This window comes from Brachypodium distachyon, chromosome 1, assembly GCF_000005505.3.
Source record: "Brachypodium distachyon strain Bd21 chromosome 1, Brachypodium_distachyon_v3.0, whole genome shotgun sequence".
Taxonomy (NCBI): Eukaryota; Viridiplantae; Streptophyta; class Magnoliopsida; order Poales; family Poaceae; genus Brachypodium; species Brachypodium distachyon.
Genome location: NC_016131.3, coordinates 63507977 through 63525120, shown reverse-complemented (window position 1 = coordinate 63525120; position 17144 = coordinate 63507977). Strand labels below are relative to the sequence as shown.

Genomic DNA, 17144 nt, shown 5'->3' with positions numbered 1-17144 from the left:
CGATGGCAGATGGGCAGAGAGCCAGAGACTCGTGCTCGTGGCATGGATATGAGCATATCCGTATTGCACTGCACGTACACGGTACACCGGACGTAAGATATATTCCTCCTTCTTCGGCCAGCCGTGCACGACCAGCTCGGTGCGTTTCCCGCAAAAAAGGAGAGAGTCGGCGCACCGCCTGCTGTGCCGTACTGCCGTGTAGATGCGCAGTTGCGCACGTCCATCGTCGACGTCGAGTTATTTAGTTTATCATCATCGTGCATGCTACAAGATCTCGAGTTATGATACTACAACTAGTTCCAAATTGGCCAAGTCGTATCGAACCTGTGCAGCGCCACAGCTAGCAGGCGAAGTACGGCGTGTACGTGGGTCTGCAAGTTCATTGGCACCTGGGTTGTCGTTCGGTGCGGCATGTGCGCGCGTGCTTGATCTCACTTCTTTTGTCCGCCGGCTGGAGGATGCATGGGGGCAAGAGGCGCAATGTTCGTTCCCCAGGCATGCTTCTGCACGCGGCCAGCGGGTGCAGCAGCCACGCGTGCATGCACGCACGCTCTGCCGTCGAGTCCAAGAGTACGTATCAGGGTCTTATCCACTCTACAGAGCTGAGTAATCCCTCCGTTCCAACAATACGGGACGTATTAGAATTTTATTTTCCAATGCTTTGACCATAAATTACTCAATCAATATATAATTTATGACATACATTCATATCCATTATGTTCGTACTCAAGGATATTTGCTTATGGTTATAATTTTAATCACACTAGTCACACATTCATGAAGTAATTTGTGGTCAAACGTTTGGTCAACCGAATCCTAATATGCCTCATATTATCGAACGGAGGTAGTAAGTAGCCGGCCAGTAAATATGACCGTCTACACCAATAGCCACCGAGAGGCGGAGACAGCACAGCGCGGAGACGGGGAAAGCATATCTATCATAACCAACCAGTATTTTCAATTATACCACACAGATACGTGATTCAAGTTGGTTATTCCTCCGCTTCTAAATTTTTTGTCCTTATTTTAGTGCAAACTAGCGGGTGACACATACTTTTATAACGAAGAGATATCCTCATGTATTGCTTTTGGGATTATCCTGGCCTTCGCCTTACTGATTCTTACCGTCAACTCGTGGCTCCCGTCTCCTGGCCTTCCTTCCCTGTCGTTTGTTGACTTTTTTGTCTATGGGCTGCCGCCCATCTGTTACATTTAAATTTGTGCAGCAACTTTTTTTATTTTTGACAATTTAAGAAGTTTAATTTAGTCATCGATCACTGATGTACATGTTTTTTAATCATTAATTATTAGTTCTTTTTATTATCCTGTAATTTTTTTATGATAAAACTCTGTTTATTTCATCTTGTATCTTAATTGATTCGTAGATTTAAAGTATCTCATTTATGCATACGGAGGTTTGTTTGCTTTGGTTTATACTACAAAATTGCAGGGATACAACACAAAGATGGCATATCATCGTTCTATATGATGCTATGACCTGCACATTTGCGCGGGACCGACTTTAGATTTTTTATGATGTTTTTTCTCTGATGATTTACTGAGCATGATTGATGGTCGACATAATTTATCTTGTACGTATGAATATGACTAATTGGGATTTTGCGTTGTGTGGTTGATTCGTAGCTAGCCGAGCAACCAAGTGCTTCTCGTGTGATAAACCCCGTGCTTGCATCATGCTGGTCCTATGCGACTCGGGCGATATATTTAATGTTTGGATTAAATTTGAGCGATGTGTGCGAAAGCTGATGTGAAATAAATTCAGTTGAGTTGCTCGGAGTGGTGTCTTCAAGATTTGGATCGTCATGCGTCTTCAAGCAACTTGATCGGGTTTCTATCATCTTTTTTTATGGCTTCGATGGTTATCTTGGCCTATCGTGTACTGCAAAATTCTAGGATTAAGTTCCAAATACTTTTGTACAAACTTTCAATTTTTTTAAAGCTTTTGATTGTTCTTAGATGGAATAAAAAAAATTCTAACTCAGACTAACTTTGTTGACAAACGCTCTAACTGAAGGAATAGATTGTGTTTTGTTGCATTTGGCCGGCCTGCTTTGCTTATTTAAGAAAAAAAAGATAAATCAGTTGCGCTCGCCACTGGGGCCTCGCTGGAATGTATGCACGCGCAGCGCCTGGCGCAATCACAACCGCCGGCGAGGAAACTCCGTTAACTTTTCACGGGTTGGTTTCTTACCGATTGGTATTTGCATACCTATTCGATTTCTGTTTCCTGACTTTCCACCCATCCTGATCGGAATTTTGATTGGTTTCCATATCCATGCCGGTCCTCAGATTTTTGATTGGTTTCCATATCCATGACGGCCGGTCGATCTGATCTTTGATTTTTTTTCTAAGCTCCCTCATTCTCTTTGGGGTCGCCTTACCACCACCGCAGGGCTCTTTTGGCCTACTTGTTGTCAGGATCCTCTAGTCCTAGATTATCACACTATCTTCTATCATCGTATCTGGTGATCTCACTTCAGCTTATACTATGGTTCGTCGGTGAGATGAAGCGCCACATCGACACCGTCGGTATGAACATCAACCTTTCTTGCAAATCATAAAGCGTGAGTAGGTTCTATTGGATTGTTAATTTGATTACAAATCAAATGTTAATGATTTTCCCAAGAAGTGTAATCACACCAAACGCGGATACTTAGTCTTTTTTTTGCATTGGCAATCTGTGCTATCCTCATGCTTTTCATTCATGATAGAGGTGAAAGTTTCCCCGTGGATTTGCCTTTCTGGAGCCAACACAATGGATCTTGTTCTTGTCTATGTGATGGTCGAGTGTGCGTGTGTCACCATCATGATTTGGTTACCGACTGTACCGTATTTTACTTGTGCTTTGTGATACTAGTTAGGCACTGCCAAATTTGTTGGATGTTATTTTCTTACATTTTATATTTGGCTAGAGCTAGTGAATCCACTAGTATGATTTTTATGCACCAATGCATTTATGCCAAGCAACATAGTAATGTCACATAGCAATTTGGCAGGCTGTCATGAACCTCATATTCACACATAGAGACACAGATAATTACCAAGTTACATTCATTAGTAGTATTGTTCAGGATCATTAGAAAGATTAACAGTATGATGATGCTCACTAAGAAATAAAATAGAGACATGTAATTTATGTCATGGCTCCCTCTTAGCTTTTGTCAAGCTCTAGCAATATCTTTGAGGTCACATTGGCATTGTCACAAGGCTCTTTGGGCCCCTCGAGCCACTGGGCTTTGGTACACCCCGAGGATCACCGTTCTGCAATTGTACCGGTTGATCTCGCTTGTTCTTGTTGTGGCTCGCCAGTGATTAAAGCATTGTGCCGACACCACCGGTATAAATATTCAACCTTTTATTGTAAGTCATAGTAGATGAATAGGTTCTCTGTTGAATTGTTCATTTTATTGCAAATTAATTTGATTTGTTTGTAGCGTTTTGTCCTATCTGATTTGTTTTTAGCGTGTTGTCCTAGCGAGCATGTGGAGGATGCCGAGTATGATTCCGGTATTGGTCATGTTTGTGCTGGATACCTCTTTTGTTCTCATGCTCATCTCGTGCTTATTCATGATGAGGCAAAGTATTAATGTGGATTTGCCTTTCTGGAGTTGATAAGGTGAGCCGGGTTCTTTTGGCGGGTTGTGCTTATGTTTTGAACAAGGTTGGTTAGTTGCCACTATTTTTAGTTACCACGCGGTACCTAATTTACATTGCTGCTTAGTCCCTGATACTAGTTATGCACTAACTGATCTCTTGGATGTTTGTGTCCGATTACTTATTGATCCATTCCTTTTGGCTAGAGGCGGTGGATCCAATAGTTTTTGACATTTTCTACCAATGCAGATGTCGTATTTCAATTTCAAGCATGCATGTCATGACCAATTCTTTGGGAAATGATAGACATTCATTGGCGCAAAAGTTCCCAGCCCATCCCCTCTCCCCCAAGATGAACTCCTTTCATAAGACATGCAATGGCAAACATTGACGTTGAGGCGGAGATGCAATGCGTGAATCATGCGGCGGAGTGATCGACAAAAACCACAACACTCGCTTGATGCTCATCTTAAGTGCAACTGACGAGGGAATGACCCATCGGGTACTCACCTTCGGTATACCTGCTACAGCCAAACAGGGGGTCCACTCGGAGGCCCACTACAATCCATGGAGCCCAACTAACTCAGCTTGCAGCTCAAGATAAGAACAAATAATTAAGAAACCAAATCAGGATTTATCTCTAATTGTAACCGATCCGGACTCTACGCCCGAAACCTAGCCTCCTATATAAAGGACTAAGAGGGGAGCCGGGGAGGACGGATCCTATTCTTTGATAGATGGACTCTCTCTCTCTACAGAACCTCTCTCTCCAGACAGATCTCATCTCCCATACATGCTTTCATGACAATCTTGTAATCTCTCCATCAATACAGATCAGACAAGCAGGACGTAGAGGTATTACCTTCCGAAGGCCCTGAACCTGGGTAAATCGTGCCCCCCTATCCTTGTTAGTCGAAGGAATCGCCAACACACACCCGTGCTCTTCCCACTCGAAGCCTTCTAGTTTGGGGTATGCCGAGGTAGCCCATAATCGAGCTGGGTCCTAGCCATCATTGTCCTCCGGTTCCCAAGTCCCTTAGAGTCTGATGGAGTCGTGGACGAGGACGCACGAACATAAGCGAAAGGGTCAAAGGCCTTGGACGTGTATCATTCGGGTTGGTTGGGCTTTCCTTGAAAACATTTATTAAGCTGGTTTACAAGATATTATACATTATTCTAAAATAGATATTGTAGAAGACAAAATTTAACAAATTTAAAGAGTACTCACTAGCTTTGCGAGTAAAAAAAGTTATCCCTCTAATTCTAAATTGTTGACTCAAATTTATCAAATACACAACTAAGTCAACTTGTTAAGCCACGAGTTCTTCGAGCGTGTCTTCGAGTGTTTATTAAGCTGGCGAGTTTGGACTTTTTTAGCCCCCGCACTATTTGATGCTGACCGCAGAGGACCATTCACCCGTTCTGTCGGTGGCCTCTGGCGCTCCAATTGCGAGACGTGGCCATTTTTCTTTAGGGGTGCGAGACGTGGCCCTGTGCTGTCCTCGTATTTCCGAATAGAAAGCTGTTCCCACTGGGCCAGCCACCAACCGCGGCCCAACAACTTCACCCTTAGAGCCTAGCAACCTCTCACAAGTTGGGCCGCTACGCTTCTGCTCTCCTCTCCACCAACCAAAACACACAGTTCCCGAGCTCCGCCTGCACCTCCGGCGGTCCGGCCACGGCGGGCAGCCACGCACCATGGCGCCAACGGTGGAGATCAGGGATCTCACCTTCACCTACCCGGGCATCGACGGCCGGCCCCCTCCTGGCGCGCCGCCGCTCATTGAGAACGTCTGCTTCTCCCTCGACGCCGGTCAGCGCTGCCTCCTCGTCGGCTCCAACGGCGCAGGTAACTCTCTGCCCCCTCTGCAATCATTCCTCCCGCTCGCCTAGTTTCTATATTCCTGGTTGCGGGATTTGATTTGGATGGGCGCCGGGGATAGGCAAGACGACGATACTGAAGATCCTGGGCGGGAAGCACATGGTGGATCCGAGCATGGTGCGGGTCCTGGGCAGGTCCGCCTTCCACGACACGGCGCTCACCTCCTCCGGCGATCTCTGCTACCTCGGCGGTGAGGTGAGCTAGCGATTTAAGGTTTTGCTGTTGCTTCTGTTGCGCAATTGTGAGGCTAGACATTCGTAATGGCGAGGGAATTTTGCAATGTTAACCATCTTCCGATGAATCTAATTTAGTATTTTCTCCTAAACGATGCAGTGGAGACGCGATGTTGCCTTTGCGGGCTACCAGGTGAATATACAGATGGACATTTCGGCAGAGAAGATGATATTTGGTGTCACTGGTGTTGATTCTCGGAGGAGAGATGAACTTATCAAGGCAAGTTTGCTCCGATTTCACCAATAATAAATTCATCACTCTATCAGATTTGTCACTGTCTTTTTATGTGCAGTGTACGGAAAAATAAACAATGGCCACTTTAAGCTTGTTTGTTTTCATGCATCAAATATTATATACTGATTGTCAATCCCCTTGCATTGCACAGTTATGTAGAAATGGTTGCTATTTCATATATGAGGACTAAATTATGTTTTGCTGGACATAGTGCATTATGCAATATTCAAATGGTACCCAGTAATTTCTGATTTGTCATGGTCATACACTTGCATATTTTAACCAATTAGAGCGAACTGGCAAATAAAGTATTTTAGGTGTATTGAGGAATATCCGAAGTACTTGCCAGTTAAAGCACGTGCGTTAGGTAATCATCATTCATCGCCATGCTCAATCTTTTATATTTAAGTAGGAGAAACCCACTACTTGATTTCTCTCAACATGCAAGCATGCCACATCATCACACCATTAATTTGTTCACACCTATTTAATGGGAAACTCATATTTTTTGCACATGCATGCATGCTGCTTTTCATCAAGCAATCTCAACTAATTGAAGAATCTATAATCTATCATACAAATCCATTATACAATTTCACTGGATACTCTTTTCTTGCTCCTTTCCACTCATGTATGTTAACTAAAAATTTCCTCAAAGCTCACGTATGCTAACTAAAATTTCCGCAACAATGTGCGGGGCATCATCTAGTAAATTATAATCTGTGTGTCTAATGGCATGCGGGATGTGGGAATACCCTTGAAGAGGAATTTGAGGTTACGGAAGAGCCTTTGGGAATGTGAAAGGGCAGGTCTGCAACTTCAACTTTGCAAATAGAACAACAGGAAAGAGCAAAGGTTCAAAGTATTTGCGTTGCATTTCTCGGAACAAAATTTGTGTGACGCTAACCATATAAATCCATTAGCCTACCCCAACTTGCTTGGGACGAAAGGCTTAGTTGTTGCTAACCATATTAATCCATGAATAAAGGCACTCATTTCCTTTGATATAAGGGAAATTTGTGTCAATGCCACTAGTTCACTTTGGAATTCTGGTTATGCCATTGCTTTATGGTTATTAATGAAATATGCCACCGGTCTGTTAGGTTTTCTTCTCTTTTTGCCATGTACAGGCGTTACAGTTGGTCAAAGCCCTTTGACTGGCCTAGGCTATTTTTTTCCCCCTAATACTCTTGGTCACACTCTCACAGACATATGGATACACCTTATACTCAAAATTCTGACCAAAAAAAATTCAAACTGCCCAGAAAAATCTAAAAACATACAGAAAACCAAGCATACTCATATGAGCGCCCTGTTCTATTTTCAGCTAAAAATTAGGATTAAATGGTATCTGAACTTTTTGTCAGCAGCGATTCAAATTATGGAAAAATGTATTAACTGCCCAGAAAAATCTGACATTTTACAGAAAATCGAGCATACTCATATTAGTATAACTTCCTATTTTCAGCAATGTATATTGTAGATGGCTAAATAGCATAACTAAGGTAAGCCCCAAAAGATATTCATTGCAAGTTCATGTTCCACGTTATTGTAGTCTGGAGATTAGCTGATCATTCGACCTTAGCTTGGGATACCTAAACTTCAGCTATGTTAAGTTGTTAGCCATAGCCCTTATTTCGTACCATGCACAACTTTATTGAATTTCCTACTTTGTGATGTTCCAGATTTTGGATATTGACCTTGGCTGGCGCATGCACAAAGCATCAGATGGTCAGAGGAGAAGAGTCCAGATTTGTATGGGACTTCTCAAGCCATTCAAGGTTTATTTTGGCTCGCTATGTCACCATAAGGGTGGATCATGTGTGCAATTTGTGTGCACACAACAAGATTTTCATAAGAAAGTAAAAATTCAATGCAGGCTCTTCTTCTTGATGAGATCACAGTCGACCTTGATGTGTTGGCAAGAGCAAATCTATTGACATATCTAAAGAAGGAATGTGAGGAACGAGGTGCAACAATCATATACGCGACACATATTTTTGATGGCCTTGATGACTGGCCTACACACATTGTGAGTTTTCCTCTCTACTTACGAGCTCATGAAATTCATATGGACTAGTAACACTTATCGATGCTGGTTGTGAACTTGTGATGCCCGTCGTCGTGTCTTGTCTTGAGTGGTTGTTCGTGTCGGCCTGTTCTTGGACTTCTATTTCCATTCTTTGTATCAATGCATCGAGCAAGCTTTGTGTTTTCTCAAAGTAACACTTATCGATGCCATTGGATTTCAGGTCTACATTGCTCATGGGAAGTTGCAACTAGCACTGCCTTTAGAAAAGGTGAAAGAAATGAGCCAGTTATCTCTCATGGTAAGTTTCATCAATGTATAACAGGATGTATTAATTAGCACAGCACATAGCTCATCAGATTTTGGTGCATCTGCATTTCAGAGAACAGTCGAGAGCTGGCTGAGGAAAGAGAGGGACGAGGACAGGAGGAAGAGAAAGGAGCGGAAGGAGAAAGGCCTCCCGGCATTCGACAAGGTTATTGAGGGGAGTAGAGTAGTGAACAACGGGTGGGCAGCAGGAAGGCTCACCTCAACCATAGCAGGCGAAGAGAACTTCTTTCTAAGTTCAAATAGTGTTCTTCGGTAGTAACCCTATGCTAGAGTTCAAATTGTTTGGCAAAAGAAAAAGAGTTCATGGGTATTTCCAGCACCCTATACTGTATTTTGGTTCTTGAGATGATGAATAACAATCCTATGAGTATCTTTGGTAGTAACAGCAAAGTTCTTGACTACTTTTATGGATGCCTGCTGTGCTGCATGTATATGACGATGTAATTCTACTGAATGTCGAATATCATTATCTGGTTTTTCCCATGTAAAATATTTCATTTTTTGCCAGTTGACTACTTTTGGGGGGCCTTGTGAGAACTCAAAATCTCACAAGGTTTTTTCTTTTTTCAAAAGACAGATCCACATTTCACCGTGCCAGTCAGGAGATAGTGTCACAAAAGATTCCTGCCCCAATGTTCGTCCGATAAAATCCATTGATTCTGATTGTAGTTCTGTAGGGTATTCGGTATTCCTATCATCTTCTCCTTTTAGACATGTGATCTTGCTTTTTTAGCTTTTGCCAGTCACTGTTTTCCGAAATTCCTCAAAACACAAGAAATCTGCATTCGATTCTGGATTGAAGACGTGCCTTGTTCAAGACCATGGTTTGTTACTCATCATGCCCCTTCCTGTTCCGGGTGGAATTTTGGTTGTTTTTACTATGGGATTTATCAGTCACCTGTTAGGGCTTAGGGTTGCATCACACTTTCAATTGCTCTATGTATTGCTTCCTGATGTGTACTGCCGGAACAGGCAACTGTGTCATCATAAACCATATCAATGGACAAATGCCTTTAGTCCCTGTCTACCTTATCTAAGAAAGCCAAGCATTTAATGTACTCTGTGTCATCACTCATCATAGTTTCTGTAATACCGTAACTATGGAAGCATTTTCTAATATATCGAGTTGGGGCGAATGCTTGAGTAGACACCAGGAGGAATGCAACGAGGAATAATACTCGTTGATCCGAGCATCATTGATATTTGATTATGCTTATCACTCTTAGTACAAGATGTACTCCGTACTTTCTAAACCCGGGAACAATACCGTGCTGACAACATGATAGTTAGTTCTCCATAGGTCAAAGTGTAGTCCGAATCATCTGAAGCACTTGGTGCCTGAGGAACTCAGGGACCAATTGCTTTACGTAGCGGCAAATGCAGTATCTGGTTCACAACCACAAAATGTTGCGTGTCATCAGAATTTGGCCTTCTTTCCCAAAAGAAAAAAGAATTTGGCCTTCTTCTTTTTTCCCCACTTTTTCAACGGATGTAAAGATCAAAACTTGGAGCACTAAGGTTGAGCAACTAAAACAACAAAAAAAAAACTTCCCCCAGTTTCCTAAAACCTATCGTTTTTGGCACAAATAAATTTAGTCTTTCAAAACTGTGGTTACCTGTATCTTTGGATTAGATACTTAAGATTCGTATGCATAAATTTATCTCAAAAGATAATAATTTTGCGACAATTTTGTTTGGTTCTACAAATATGTTACACTAAAAATTAATGCTTGGAGTTATATTGTAGAAGCCTTATTTGTTCTGTTATATGAACATGTTACAGGACAAATTAGTGCTCAAAGTTATATTTTGGAGACTGCTGTGAATACGTATCAAAGGAATTATCTTTTATTTTTGCGAGGAAGGCGAAGTAAATAATCTACTTAACACAATGATTATAGGAATTTGACGCAGAAATTCATTTGTTGTAAGCGAGATTCCACTGGTACTAACGCAAGCTAATGCAACGATGTGCGATGAGTGTATGTGCGTGTTGTGAGCGTCTGCGTTACGTTTCTTAAAAAAACGTGTCGTGACACCAAAGTACTAAAATCTTAAAAACAACAGTAAATTCGTTTGTGAACGACATTAGTATGTTTCTGCAGCATAGATATTTTTAGATGTTATGTAGCGCAGACTTATTTATTTATTTTTTAGATAGCGTAGACTTGGTAAAATATCACAACTGCCTTGTGAACTGAAAATGGTCTTAAGCTTCTTTCTTTTCATTCCCACCAAGAAAGAAGAAGCGCAGCATCCCGTGCACAGCGACGCCCATATGGCCATCGGGCCATGTCACAACAGAAGCCGGCCACCTCATCTCGTTACCATCTCAGAAAATACCTTTCGCCATTTTGCGCTCCTTCCTTTCCTCCTTCACCTTTTCCTCTTCGTCGCCTTCTTTCCCCTCCGCTCCTCCCCTACCCAGCCTCTGCTCCAGCGCCACCATGCTGGCTCCTACCGCCTACTAGCGCTACTGTGTCGGTTCCTCGCCCCGCCTTCCCCCATCCCGCCATGGTTGGGGTCGCCGGCCGGAAGCCCCCTCGCCGCGGCTTGATTGATTGGCTCCGCGTTTTAATTCCGGGGTTTTTAAGGTACTCCTTTCGTCCCTATCGATGTGGTGCCGTGCCTTTTTGGGGTTTATACCAGTAAAACTGCGCCTGGGTATGTTGGATATGGTGGTAATGGGTTTTCCGGGGGCGTGCGTGGATATGGTGGTTGGTTCGCATCTCCCACTTTTGGTGTCTCGACCCAAAATTAGGTGCTGTTTCACTGCAATTGGTAATTGTTGTATAATTGGCCTTTCTCATTGTTAACTGCCTCTCTGCAAGTTCTCTTTAGGTGCGTCAAATTTGCCACCAGGATCATTTGTAATCGAATTCCCAGGTTGGGTGTCGGTTTGCTTCCTGCCTTAATACTAACGGGGTTCAATTCCTTGAGACTTAGTGCAATCTCTTGGCTATAGTTTCTATGGATATCTGATGCGCCGAATGATGTCAAGTAGCTGTCAGGTGAAACCATTTAGTGTTTGAGTTGCCTGTTACTGCTGATTGCCGAATGATGCCAAATGCCTTTGATGATAAAAGGATATTTGCCACTCAAATTTTTCCCGTGTGCCCAAATGCCACTCAAAATTTCCTTGTTCCAAATTTGCCACTCAAATTTTGTACAGGTTACAAATATGCCACTACCGTTAGTTGACCGCTAAGTAAGAGATAAAAGGACAATTTTGCCCCTAGGTAATATGTTGATTTCCTTTACAACAAAATACTTATTTCAGAGAACTTATAATTTCAGATTTTTAAGATGTCAGTAACACACTATATCGGAGTAAATTTCAGCAAAATTTTGAAATGAATAGTAGTTATTTTGGCATAAAAATTTGAAATGAGTGATAATGATTACTGGCTCCTCATGGTGCCACGTCATCTTCTCTTCCCGATACAATTTTTTTTTAGAACTTCCGCTACAGTTGCACGCACGTCCTGTGTCCGCTCTCCTGCGCCATGGGCTGTCCAGCTGCAATATGCTGCAATACGGGCCATTCAACACTTCGTTCAGGCTATGGCCCCTCAGCAACTCCACGATTGGCACATGATTGCCCTGAGATTTACTAGACCATATGGCTGCCTAATTACTGCAGATTGGTTTCTCCAGTGATTCATCAATCATGACCCCGCTGCAAATGTGGACCCAAGGGTATTTTGGTCAATATGAAAAATTGATAATTGTTCATCTCTTAATTAATGGTCAACTAGCGGTCAACTAACGTAGTGGCATATTTATACCCTATGCAAAATTTCAGTGGCAAATTTGGAACAAGGAAATTCTGATCGGCATTTGGGCATATGGGCAAAATTTGAGTGGCAAATATGGAATTCTCTCAACAATTAATGTAGGCAACATATCAGGTGGATGTCATCCTTTTAAATAAAAAAACCATTTTTTACACGTAATTTTTTTGGTGTCTCGACCAACTCGGTTACATGATTACACCCAAACAGCAGTTGAACTTGACGTGTTGTCATCAAAATCACCTGTTTGCACTTTGCACACTTGGCTGCCATATTTGTTGAAGTTCTCTGGTTGGTCTGAAGCCATTTGTATGAAAAGCAAATTCTCCCTTAAACTGTCGTGTAAGATAACCATAGCAGCTGTAAGCGCAAGGAAAGATAAGTGGCGCTCTAATTGTCGACCGATATTCTCTGGTTCGTCGAGCATCGACATTTCGACACAGGTGCTAGAATCAGTAGTTAGAATTTGGCCCATGGTTAGTACATCGGTCTTGATTGCATGGAATTTGTTCCATTAAGAATCTGTTCTTAAATTGTCATGAGGGCTATAGGTGCTGAGGCTATGCTGAAAGCCCTTCTTCTCTAGGAAATGACGTCTCTACTTTTGTAGTATCTGTTTGCTAGGATTAGCTTGTAAGTCGTGGATTTGTGCATTTTGCTCTGCATAAGTTGTTCTGTTGAGAATTTATGCTTGAATTGTGTTTATGGTTTAGGTCTTTATTGAAACTTTGATGCTAAAGGTAGTAGCTTGTGGAAGAATCAATACTGCTTGTTGGTTTTAATTGCTTTATCTCTATACCTCACAATTTCAGGAACATTGAGTATTGTCCATGTCACATGGAATTATTTTGCTAGTTAGTCTTAGCTTTCTTATCCTCCTGTACAATGAACCCTTTTATTTACCTGCAGTTTTAATCTCAGTTTGTTTTTTCTTTAATCAATACTGATTCTCCATGCCTTGTTTACCTTTTCAAAGTTGCCAGAGGCATTTACCATATTGTGAGGGAACCTTGGTGATTCTGATCCAAGAAGGGGAAAAGGGGATTTAGAGACCTACATGGTAATCACCTAATCCGTTGGCATAAATCTTCCAGCAAGTCGATTTGCGATGTTGAACTTGCAAGTTCCGTCTTTTGGCCATGAGTCAGCCATTCGCTTAAGGATGGTTCAGGCCTATTCCTTTACTCTGTCTCTTTGACATTTTAAAACAACCAACTGGATTAATTTGGAATATGCTTTTTGGAGGGTGTGATGATCTTAGACTATGTGCTTTTACCATCTGCAGTAAGATTGTAAATGCTGCATATGACCCAGTTTAGTTTAGATACATTCTACTAATATATTTGTACTTCCCACCAATAAAAGAAGGCAATATCAAAGTTCTTTAAATAGTAATAGTATCTTTAGAGAAATTTTCACGCCTTCTGAGTATTCGGAAATGTTGGTAGTCCCCCATTTAGCGACTGTTTCTTTGGTTTCAGATGCCTGGCTTTGGTACTAATTCATACATGAGTCCCGCATCTCTACCTGCTAGAGTTGACTACAGCACAAGTAATGGCTTTTCGGCTGAATACATATATGACCCAGGTCTTTCTTATCCAGCTACAAATGGATATGCTTACTATGCAGGTGTGTGTTTCTGTATCTCCTGGTGACTCCTTCTCTGTCTATTTAATATGATCACCTTGGTGCATAACTTTTCTGTTTTACTATGGATAGGATTTGAGCCACCTGTTGGATGGAGTGAAAACACTAATTTTTGGGGGGTAGATGGTCAATATCTTCAACTGCCGGTAAGTGCATATGTGACACTCTGGTTGATATTGTGATTGCAAACTGTGTATTTCAATGTTGTTTTGTATTTTCCGTGATGATTCTATATTTCTGGTTGTGCAGAATGACAATCTTTCTTATGTATATTGCACACCTGGCTATGGATTTTCTTTTTCTCCCCAAGATCAGTACACCTATATGCCTGGGATGTTTATGGGGGTTGATGGCTCAGCTGTAGGAAGTCAACAGTATTTTGTTAGTCCATATCAGCCTCCTGACTCGCTAGCTGGTTACTACCCAATATTCATCCAGCCCACCACAGATTTGAGCTCAACTGCTTCCTTCGAGCCTCCTGTATTCAGTACTGGCACATCTGTTGCTAGTAGGCCTACTAATACTAGCATAAAAGATAGACATCAAATCTCTGGAAATACATCAGCTTCTCAGACTGTCCCTTCTGGAAGTCCAGCTGATGGGTTTTTCCATCATGCCTACCAGAATAAAAGCACAAATAAGCCTTGTGATCTGGCAGGTGCTAATGCGACCCGGCGTGACAAGCCTTTGACCTCACATTTGACAAATCCAGTGGATGCTTCATCAACTGACAAGGTATTGTGACTAAACTTGAATATTTACGCTCCAAGAGTTTTGATGAGATTGTGTGCTGATGTTCGTATTGGACAGCGCACACAGAAGCTAGAATTTATAGGAATCCATTTTCTTGTGTTGTATTATTTCTTAAATAAAAGTACTGCACTACTGACTAGTGACTGCTGAAAGGAAACGTTTCTTATGAAGAATGATATTTGTTACCCCATTTGTTTACTTTATGAATAGAGTACATTTCTGAGAACTCCACATTTATAAGGAATATTTTCATAGGATCATACTTGCAAAAGTGTCACAAAATCTGGGTTTTTAATTATTTCACGTGCATGATAGACAATTTGATGAAGGCTGGATTCTTTCCCAGAATCTTCAGGTCACTTCAGGTCCATCGAGCTCTGGGGATAGGGGACCAAGAACAGTCAGGCCAGAAGTTGCGTCAGTGGATACCACAACCAAAGCAGTGTCAAGAAGTACAGTGGAAAACATTGTAATACATCCTGACCAATATAACAAGGTTGACTTCCCTTCAGATCATCCAGATGCCAAGTTTTTTGTCATCAAATCTTACAGTGAGGATGACGTGCATAAAAGCATCAAATATAATGTGTGGTCCAGCACACCCAATGGCAACAGGAGGCTGGATGCTGCCTACTCAAAAGCACAAGGAAGAAGCCCATGGAAGTGTCTGATATTTCTCTTTTTTTCGGTGAGTGTTGATGTTTTCTTGTTTTCTTTTATCTGGTAAATACTTGTCTATGAGATTGACTTATAAAACACTTTATTTAGGTTAATACAAGTGGGCAGTTTTGTGGTGTTGCTGAAATGGTTGGCCCTGTGGATTTTCACAAAGACATGGATTTCTGGCAGCAAGATAAGTGGTCTGGGAGCTTCCCAGTGAAGTGGCATCTCGTAAAGGATGTGCCAAATTCCACTTTTCGACACATCATATTAGAGAACAACGAGAACAAGCCTGTCACCAACAGCCGAGATACACAAGAGGTAATTTTTTTGCTAAATTGCCAGGAATGAACATACAGAACTGTATACTGTGTACTGATGGCAATCGTTCCTTCTCTGTAGATACCTTATAAGTCGGGAATAAACATGCTGGCGCTATTTAAGAGCAGTCCAATGACGACATCGATTCTTGATGATTTCCCATTTTATGAAGGTAGGCAGAAAGCAATGCTAGAGCAGAAACGCAGACACTTGGGTAGAAATTTCAATGGTCTTAATTATGTTCCAGCATTTGTTGCTGAAAAGAGTGTTGTTGTGGAGGGTGGACCTTCTGAAGTAGGTAAAGGCCAATTTAGCAACAAATATCCACATTCAGGGAAAACTGGACAAGATAGTGGTGCTTGTGAGCAAGCAGGCAAGACGAGCCAAATGAAAGATGGAGTGGCAAGGGCTACCCAAGTACTCAGAAGGGAGGGAGTAACAGTTGTTGAGGAACCTGAGCATGTAAAAACAGAATGTCATAGTTTAGATGCCAGAGATCATCAACAGACCGAGCACTGTTCCAGTTCTGCATCACCAGAAAATGTTGGAAAGAAACCTGCTATCTTTAGCGAGCAAGTTAAATCTAATGGAAAAGGCTGTAATGGCCGTAAAACCCATCCTGTGATAAACTCATCCGAGCCCAATTGTTCATCTTGCCAAAAAGGTCCTTCTCAAGAATTTGGTGGTCATGTGACATCAGATTGTATGAAAGATCGTATGAAAGATGGTGCGTCTGGGATAGCTGGGGATATAAAGTCTGCAAAATTGCTCAAGAAACCAGAGGGCTTGTCAACTAATCAAGTGGACAGGCAAGCGAAAGGCATTGTTAATGAGACGAAAGGAATTACTCCTACTGACGTTGTAAAGGTTGGCTCAGTACACATCAAGCTAAATGTGGCCGGGTACTCGTCATCAGAGGTTATAGGTGATGGAATTGGTTCCCTCGAGCCAAGGGGAGAAGAACATACCGAGCAGGCTATCTCAACAAAAGTGAGTTAAGTGGAATCTTTGTAACGATCTGCAACTAATTTTTTTTTCCTGTGTCAGTTTAACATCTATTTGTTGTGTCGGTTCAGTTTACCTGCGTTTTCTGGCTACCATTGGGTTCTCATCTTGACGACTGACAGCCTAACATCCAGGTTACTTGGGGTTTGTGTATAGGGCATTTCTCTTCATTTTTGTTACATAATCTCCAACAAGTCATAGAGGTGGGGGAAATGTTTTCTGTTTGTTGGATTAAATTTAGCATCATTGTGATGGTTTGCAGTGCAATGCAGTAGCATTTTCATGCCCCGACTGTTGGAGATTATCACCACCAGACTTGTGTTTTTTTGGATTATGCACTTGGCATTGTTATGGTGTGGAAAATGCCCTTTGTTTATTGTGATGGTGTTCTTGGTGACGATTGGATTATGCATGTGGCATCATTGGGTGAAATGTAATCTTGTTCACTGTGATACCAGGTGTAATTGGTAATTACTGGTAACCATGGTGTCTCGCATAAGCCACAACATATGCAAGGCTTGGAATTATTTTTGCTGCTCAAATGCAAAAGTACCCAAAGTACCAATATATCCAGGGAGTGAGTAATACACAATTTATGCATATGTCTATGAATAACTTTAAAAAAAATTAAGTCACATGC

At 41.8% G+C, this 17144-nt stretch overlaps 2 protein-coding genes across 4 annotated transcripts; both read left to right on the top strand.

The window, feature by feature from the left end:
* The first annotated feature begins 5194 nt into the window (after window positions 1-5194).
* LOC100822673 (ABC transporter I family member 20) lies at window positions 5195-8814 on the top strand. Its single transcript, XM_003557996.4, has 7 exons — window positions 5195-5464; window positions 5559-5692; window positions 5831-5950; window positions 7651-7746; window positions 7845-7997; window positions 8218-8295; window positions 8377-8814. The coding sequence occupies exons 1-7, from the start codon at window positions 5314-5316 to the stop codon at window positions 8578-8580; spliced, it is 936 nt and encodes a 311-aa protein (XP_003558044.1). The 5' UTR covers window positions 5195-5313; the 3' UTR covers window positions 8581-8814.
* A 1807-nt stretch (window positions 8815-10621) lies between these two features.
* Window positions 10622-17046, top strand: LOC100822058. Of its 3 annotated transcripts, none has more exons than XM_014897581.2 (9): window positions 10622-10918; window positions 13095-13178; window positions 13600-13747; window positions 13838-13911; window positions 14015-14500; window positions 14865-15206; window positions 15287-15499; window positions 15581-16489; window positions 16963-17046. In XM_014897581.2, the coding sequence occupies exons 2-9, from the start codon at window positions 13176-13178 to the stop codon at window positions 16966-16968; spliced, it is 2181 nt and encodes a 726-aa protein (XP_014753067.1). In that variant the 5' UTR covers window positions 10622-10918; window positions 13095-13175; the 3' UTR covers window positions 16969-17046. The 3 variants fall into 3 exon arrangements, with proteins under 3 accessions (XP_014753067.1, XP_010228696.1, XP_024312790.1); XM_010230394.3 differs by lacking the exon at window positions 16963-17046 and adding an exon at window positions 16576-16936; XM_024457022.1 differs by lacking the exon at window positions 16963-17046 and having other exon boundaries at window positions 10623-10918; window positions 15581-16936.
* The last annotated feature ends 98 nt before the right edge of the window (window positions 17047-17144 follow it).